Source organism: Camellia sinensis, chromosome 5 (assembly GCF_055761805.1).
Source record: "Camellia sinensis isolate YWXY chromosome 5, ASM5576180v1, whole genome shotgun sequence".
Taxonomy (NCBI): Eukaryota; Viridiplantae; Streptophyta; class Magnoliopsida; order Ericales; family Theaceae; genus Camellia; species Camellia sinensis.
This window is the reverse complement of record NC_138965.1, coordinates 114,192,475-114,200,632: the sequence shown is the minus strand read 5'-3', so window position 1 is coordinate 114,200,632 and position 8,158 is coordinate 114,192,475. Positions and strand designations below refer to the sequence as shown.

At 38.8% G+C, this 8,158-nt stretch overlaps 1 protein-coding gene across 1 annotated transcript; it reads right to left on the bottom strand.

Annotated features, from left to right (window-relative positions):
* Positions 1-1,747: 1,747 nt before the first annotated feature.
* LOC145791624 (uncharacterized) lies at positions 1,748-4,888 on the bottom strand. The gene is made up of 4 exons (XM_082872005.1): positions 3,079-4,888; positions 2,522-2,721; positions 2,147-2,437; positions 1,748-2,032 (listed from the first exon to the last, which is right to left on the bottom strand). The coding sequence occupies exons 1-4, from the start codon at positions 4,886-4,888 to the stop codon at positions 1,748-1,750; spliced, it is 2,586 nt and encodes an 861-aa protein (XP_082728131.1).
* Positions 4,889-8,158: the final 3,270 nt, after the last annotated feature.

Below are 8,158 nucleotides of genomic sequence, written 5' to 3'. Positions count from 1 at the left end.
AGCTTTCCCTAAATTCCAAGAGGGATGGTGGTTTCTTTCCCTAAATTCCAAGAGGGATGGTGGTTTGTGGTTCCCATATCACCATGCAAATAGCCACACAATTTTTCTTTCTTTCTTTCTTTCTTCATTTTTTTTTTTTTATAACACTAATTATTGAACATCCATAACATTTTTATTCTTAATAAAGCCTTTGTTAGTAATAGAATTGGGTTAATTTAAAACTAATTTTTTTACACTAATATACAATTCAGATAGACTGTAGACAAAATTAATTAATTAATTAATTAATTAATTTTCTTTAAAGAATAATTAAAAGATGGGTTTTCACAATCTACCTTCCTAAAAGAAAATTTCGTCCTCGAAATTAATTTGTACCATTAGACTCGAAAAGTTGAGGGTAATTGACACGTATCATATCTTCTCGCTCCCACGTTGACTCTTCCGTCCCACGATGTCTCCAGAGAACTCGAACCAATGGTATAGTTTTGCCTCGTAATTTCTTCTCGCGACGATCTAAAATCTTGACAGGCTTTTCTTCAAATGTCGCGTCTTCATCAAGATTAATTTCCTCCCAATTGATGATGTGAGAAGGGTGTGGCTCATATTTCCGTAGCATAGAGACGTGGAAAACATTATGTACTCCAGCCAGTTGGGGCGGTAGAGCCAAACGGTACGCCACTTCTCCTATTTTGTCCAAAATTTCGAAAGGCCCTATGAAGCGAGGTGACAACTTTCCCTTCTTTCCGAAACGAACAACTCCTCGGCGAGGCTGTATTTTCAAAAACACATGATCTCCAACTTTAAATGCTAAAGGTCTTCTCCTTTGATCTGCATAGCTTTTCTGCCTACTCTGAGCGGTCTCAAGCCTTTGCCTAATTAGTTTCACCTTCTCGGTAGTTTCTTGAACTAACTCTGGCCCTAAAAGAGGTGCTTCTCCGACTTCTGTCCAACATATTGGTGATCGGTAAGGCCGTCCGTACAAAGCTTCATACGGTGCCATACCAATACTTGCTTGAAAACTGTTATTGTAAGAGAATTCGACTAGTGGTAAATATTTCTCCCAACTACCTTTAAAGTCCATCACACAAGCTCGAAGCATGTCTTCTAAAGTCTGAATTGTTCTTTCTAATTGACCGTCAGTTTGAGGGTGAAAAGCTGTACTAAAACACAACTCTGTACCCAAGGCCTTTTGTAGACTTTGCCAGAACTGTGACGTAAAACGAGAATCACGATTTGACACTATTGAGACTGGTACTCCATGCAATCTAATGATTTCTCAAATAAATAATCGGCTTAAAGATTCGAGTGTGCCTACTGGTTCTATTGGTAGGAAATGTGCCGTCTTAGTAAATCGATCAACCACCACCCAAATGGCATCATGGCCTTGCGGCGACCGGGGTAATCCCGTTACAAAATCCATTGTTATGTGTTCCCATTTCCACTTAGGTATTGGTAAAGGTTGGAGTTTCCCTGCCGGCCTTTGATGTTCTGCCTTCACTTGTTGACATGTCAAGCATTTAGATACGAATTGAGCAACGTCCTTCTTCATTCCACTCCACCAATACTGTCGCTTAAGATCCTGGTACATCTTGTTTCCTCCTGGATGGACCGCAAAAATTGAATGGTGAAATTCTTTAAGTACTTCGTCTCTTAATTGTTTGATGTTTGGCACAAAAATTCTACCTAAATACCTTAGACTACCATCTTGATGGAGTGTCCAATCCGGTGAAGATTCCTCGGTCACTAATCAGGCCTTGATGAAGTCGGTCTCCTGATCAAATCTTTGGGCTTCCAACACTTTGGTAAGAAGTTGGGGTGTTGTAACTATTGTAAACAACCTACCCTTCCCATTCTGAGTCTCTGGTTGTAACTTAAACCCATTCACAGTGCTTACCATTTCCCATTCTTTAATTGATATGTTGGCTACAATCTCCCTTGTCTTTCGACTTAGTGCATCTGCTACAACATTAGCCTTCCCGGGATGATAAGATATGGTGAATTGGTAATCTTCAAGGTACTCCATCCAGCGTCTCTGCCTCATGTTCAAATCTCTTTGGGTGAACAAGTACTTCAAGCTTTTGTGATCGGTAAATATCTCAAATTTTTTGCCATAAAGGTAATGTCGCCAAGTCTTAAGTGCATAGACCACAGCTGCCAACTCCAGATCGTGAGTAGGATAATTTTTCTCATGATTCTTCAATTTTCTTGATCCGTAAGCCACTACCTTCCCGTTTTGCATTAACACACTACCTAACCCTTCTTTAGAGGCATCACAGTAAACAGTGTACCCAACGTCGCGTTCGGGTATGATTAATATTGGAGCGCTTGTCAGTCTCTTCTTGAGTTCTTGAAATGACTGCTCACACGCTTCGTTCCATTCAAACTTTACTCCTTTTTGCATTAGGCGTGTCATCGACTTGGTTAATTTGGAGAAATCCTGAATGAATCTCCTATAATAACCTACTAATCCCAAGAAACTATGAATCTCAAACGTATTCTTAGGTTGTTTCCACCTCATTACTGCTTCTACTTTAGCAGGATCCACTGATATCCCTGATTCAGACGTAACATGACCTAAGAACTTTACTTCCTTTAGCCAAAATTCACATTTGCTAGCTTTAGCATACAATTGGTTTTCTCTTGGAATTTTCAAAACGGTCCTCAGATGTTGCTCGTGATCTTCCTCCAATCGTGAGTATATCAAAATATCGTCAATGAATACTACCACAAATTGGTCCAAATAGGGGGTAAAAATTTTGTTCATTAAACTCATGAATACCCCAGGCGCATTCGTCAAACCAAATGGCATTACCACAAACTCATAGTGGCCATAACGGGTTCGAAACGCAGTTTTGGGTATATCTTCTCCTCTGACACGAAGTTGGTGATATCCCGACCTAAGGTCAATTTTGGAAAAACATTTTGAACCTCTTAATTGATCGAACAAGTCATCAATTCTGGGTAAAGGATATCGATTTTTAATGGTGGCTCGATTTAGTTGTCGATAATCGATGCACAATCTTAAGGTTCCATCCTTCTTCTTCGCGAACAATGCTGGCGCTCCCCAAGGAGACGTACTTGGTCTGATGAACTTTTTATTCAACAGTTCTTGCAACTGCTCCTTCAATTCTCGAAGTTCAGCTGGCGCCATACGATGTGGTGCTATTGAAATCGGCGAAGTCCCAGGTTGAAGCTCAATCGTGAAATCTACGTCTCGTTTTGGCGGTAATCCCGGCAATTCATCAGGGAAAACGTCAACGTACTCGCACACCACATGGGGTAATCCTGGATCCTCTCGATTTTCGTCTTCCAAAATTAGGCTCGCCAACCATCCGGTTAGTTGATCATGCCATCGCGACTTGCGACACGTTGGAGTTAGAGAATCTTGTCTATCCCCTTTAAATTGAACTTTCGTGTCGTTAAGGGAGGATGCTGTCACTGTCTTACAGTAACAATCAATAATGGCTCGATGAACTGACAACCAGTCCATTCCTAGGATGACGTCAAAATCAGACATATCCATAACTCTTAGATCACAGATCAAATGTGAACCGGAGATTTCTAGCTCGCAAGATTTACATACTAGATTTACTCGGGTTTGACCTCCTAAGGGCGAAGCGACACTCATAGCTATCCCTAGCGTCTCTGGCTCTAGACCCAAACTTGTCACACATGCAGTGGATATAAAAGAATGCGAAGCTCCAGAATCAAACAATACTTTAACCCAAGAATTCATAAGGATTAACATACCTTGAATCACTGATGGGTTATCAACATCTTCTTCTTCTTGGAGAGCATACATTCTCCCTACTGCTTGTTGGTTAGTCTCTCCTGGTTTCTTCCCATTTCCAGCTCCTTGTGGTTGTGTTCTTGGTCGGCTTGCATTCCTAGAGGCTTGTGGCTGCCCCTTGTTGGTCTGAGTATTTTGAGTAGGCTTAGAACTTTGCCCAGGTTGGTATTTGTTGTATTGTTGTGCCCCTCGCTGATCCATAAAACACTCCCCACCTTGAGGACACTCACCTCGACGATGCCCCTGTTGACCACATCTGAAACATCTTCCTTTCCACTTATTTACAAAGTTTCCTCCTTGCTGGTTTCCTCGATTCTGCCTTTGTTGCTGTTGCATTCCTCCGGCATAAGGTGCTGGTGCAGGATGGTTTCTGGTGTTGCGGACTGGGCCTCCTCCGCGTGGTTGGTTATTGTTCCTTGATCGTTGATTCCGAATGCGTTCGGAATCTGCTAACTCTCGTTCCACAATTAAAGCTCGATCCACCATTTGGGCATAGGTGGAGAGTTGTACTGCGATCAATCTTCCTCTAATGTCTGTGTCCAAACCCCATTCAAATTGCCTAACCTTATCCCCTTCATTTGCTACTATGGCTGAAGCATACCGTGAGAGAGCTTCAAAACGGTTCGTATATTGAGCGACTGACATTTTTCCTTGTTTCAGTTGGAGGAACTCTTGAATCATTTCTTGCCTTAGCGAGTTAGGAAAATACTTTTCCATGAACAGATCTTCGAACTGTCTCCAAGTTAATGTCTCTACTTGTCGAGTACCCTTGATCATTTCCCACCAATGATCTGCTTCCCCTTCCATTTGAAATGTCGCCATGGTCACTCTATCTTGTTCATTTCGGATGTCGGAAGTATCTAGCAACTTCTTAATTTGTCTTAACCAAGCTTCAGCTTCATGGGGGTTTGGTCCACCAAGGAATTTGTGGGGACGTAGCTTTTCAAATTTTGCTATCATCTCCGATTTGTTTAGATCTTGGTTTCGGGGTGGTATATTGCCTACCCTATCAGCAATCGCGCGTATAATTCGAGCGACATCGCCATCAGGCACTCCATCACCATTACCGTTGTTATTATTTCTTGTTCGTCCAGCCATTCTGCATGATAGGATTTTCTTGTGATTTATTCATTTATTTATTATCATTATTATTATTATACTTATGTGTAAGGATAATTAAAAAAAAAAAGACTTCATTAATTAGATTAGATAAGCTACAATTAGCAAAATACAAATAAAACAAAGGAAAAGATTAAATAACATACTACGGGCAAGAGATAGCCCCTACAATCCGAGTTAACTCCTACACTCACAATTCTAAACTAGGCAACTTTTACATGTGAGCATACAAAACAATTAGTTAGCCTAGCTTATAGTTCCCTTAAGACCCGTTAAAATAGCCAAGGAAAGTCTCTCCACACTAGGGCTTCCGGCTCCCATGTGGCTTGGAAAAGTCCCATGAATCGCCACAGCACCCTTACGAAGATAGCAGTTTCGCACACACGATGCCCTAGCAGCAGCACCGGCTCCTCCCGATAGATCCTCCAGTCCCTGAAGTCCACTAACCCATCTCTCCTCACAATTCTGCTTGGGTCGGGCATGATATACTGAAGGCTCCAAAAGTCAAAAAGGTCGCCCACTCTTTGAGTGAAATCGTCCGGAAAAGGGCCTAGTTGATATACCCAGGGAGTCTCTTGTCTTAGAATCTGGATAGGTCCGATATAGGTGCCCACCCAACTCTCATTTTTCCAAACATAACCTCCGAGGGGATAAAGTCTGACATATACAAAAGAGCCAATCTGCAACCCGTTTTGCACATCCCAACCCTCAAACGTGGTTCCTATATCTCCAGGGTTCCCCTGGTATTGCCTTCCATAGACTCATCCTCAGTGTCTGACTCAATCACAATAACGTCCGGCGGGTTGTATATTGGTACAACTTCTTCAACTTCTTCAGACTCAGGTTCAGGCTCAAGTTCAGGATCAGGTTCAGGGTCAAGCTCAGGCTCAGATTCATAGTCTTCTATAGGCATTTCCACTTCTTCACTTGGGTCGGATTCTATGGATTCATAGTCTTCTATGTCATAGTTTTCCACCGAATTTTCCTCGTTAGAGTTAATGTCTGATGACCCTGGCATCCTACAAATAAAAAGGTTCTAACTTAGTTAGGTCACCGAGAATTTCAAATTAACTTAAGGTTTTCTTAATTGTAAAAATAATAAACTACTACCCATGGCCCAAAGGTTCAAACCTAGGCTCTGATACCAAGCTGTGACGCCCCAAATTTTTTTTTTTTTTTTTGAGACATCATAAGACTTTAACTAACAATAACTTGCTAGATAAAATTTTAATTACTAATTAGGAAATTTTAAGTTCTTACAAAGCCAAAGTCCAACGACAAAATAAAACTACAAGTTCACACACAACGTCACAACATAGTTTAATCCTAATACAAGGGATAACATGATTTTATTTTGATAAAATCTTGACTCTAAGTCAGCCAAGGTTCGATATTGGCAGCAGCTCTAATTTCAGCCTCAGTCCCTTCTTCGACATAATCTGGCATGAAACGCCAGGGCAACAAAATATATGTCATGAGTTTTGCAACACAGTAAGAAAACGTAACCAACCTACCATTCTTTTTAAGAGAAAAATAATAATATTCTAAACATGAGATAACAATATAATTATACACAGAATTTACAACCATTAGAATAATTTCAGTAATTTTTATAAATTAGGTGACACTCGAAATCTCACCAAAGAGATTTAGCTTACCAACTACTAAGCATGGCAACGGTTAATTTGAAACCCTCCCTTGGTCAAATATTTAAGTGTTACCAACCGTAACTACCAGGGATGCCCACGTCCGGAGTTATATACCCAAGTAGTGGCATCCGTGGTCTGCCCCAAGGAAACAGTCTGCCAGGGGTAAGTAACCTCCCTGTGTGCCACCTGCACATCCACCCTTATTCCAAAACCGAATACCGAAAAGGGTTCAAATAAGTCCCGTGCCATCTTAGAGTTTTGCAACACAATTTACGTGAGAATTCTCAAAACCAGGGCTCACCCTGAACAACCGGTGTTAACCGTCAACCCTTAATTCCGTACAGTCTTTAAACCAAGACTCACCCCGAACAACTGGTATTAACCGTCAATTGTTAACTTTGTATATGCCGTTAATCATTTCAATTAATTTTGATATTAATCACAAATAATTCCAAATTTTTAATCACAAGTAATGTTATACCAACTCATTAAAATTCCCAATCATAAAATATTGCATGTGTCACACAATACTAAATAAAAGTACAGAATTTAAATAAACAATTTATTTAAACCATGGTATGAAATAATAACTTAGATACAAGAATTAAACCATAAATACACACATGCACAAATTTTTGATTTACAAAATTAGACTAGCATAATATTAAAGTGGTGATTTCATCCTGTCCAAAAAAAATTTCAGAGTATATATCTTGCAAATAAAATTATAAATACATTACTTATACAACTCTAAAATTCATATCAATCTACAGGATACTCAATAAACATGTTATGGTTATTTTTCAGAAAGTATTTTCCAAAAATAGCTTATAAATAATTCTAAACAAATTCCAAGGGTGTTTATGACACAGATTTGTCACATTTCCTTACATTAATTCCATGCTTAAATTTATAGATCAAAACCATAATCTAAAAATTTATCATGAAACTAGACTTCTCAAATTTCATATTTTAGTTAGAAATTACCAGATTTGGCTTAGTATAGAATTTTAAATAAATTTTCAAATACATGGTGAAATCTGTCTCACAGTTTCAGATATAGTTAGAAATTTGTATAAATTCGTAGAAAGCTCAAATATTGTTACCAAAGTTCCTGGATAAACTAGACATCATTATCAACAACTTTGTAGAAGAAATAATCTCGAAATTATGAGTATAAAATTGTCTAAAAATTCGGGTAACATGCTGGCAGATTCAAGACAGATTTTTCTCAACACAGTTTCAGATTTAGTTAAAAATTTGTATAAATTCGTAGAAAGCTCGAAAACTGTTTCCAAAAATTTCTAGATAAACTAGACATCATTATCAACAACTTTGTAGAAGAAATCATCTCAAAATTTTGAGTATAAAATTATCTAAAAATTCGGGTAACAGGCTGGCAGATTCAAAGACCAAGTAAATTCTTCAATTCACTCTATAATGGTATGAAATACACATGCAAGCCTATTTTTACAATAATACCATGATTTTTTTTTTTTTTGACTATCAGTATCTTTAGATATTTGATATACACATCACAAAATGTACATACATATATATAAAAATTTCTATCTATAAATTAGTCATTTTATCATAGAAA

Excerpts from the sequence above, each read along its gene's own strand:
- LOC145791624 (XM_082872005.1), bottom strand. The coding sequence starts at position 4,888 with ATGGCTGGACGAACAAGAAATAATAACAACGGTAATGGTGATGGAGTG. Across the intron at positions 2,438-2,521 it reads ATCCTGCTAAAGTAGAAGCA|GATTTCTCCAAATTAACCAA; the intron begins GTAATGAGGTGG and ends AGATTCATTCAG. Across the intron at positions 2,033-2,146 it reads ATCTGGAGTTGGCAGCTGTG|AGACGCTGGATGGAGTACCT; the intron begins GTCTATGCACTT and ends AACATGAGGCAG.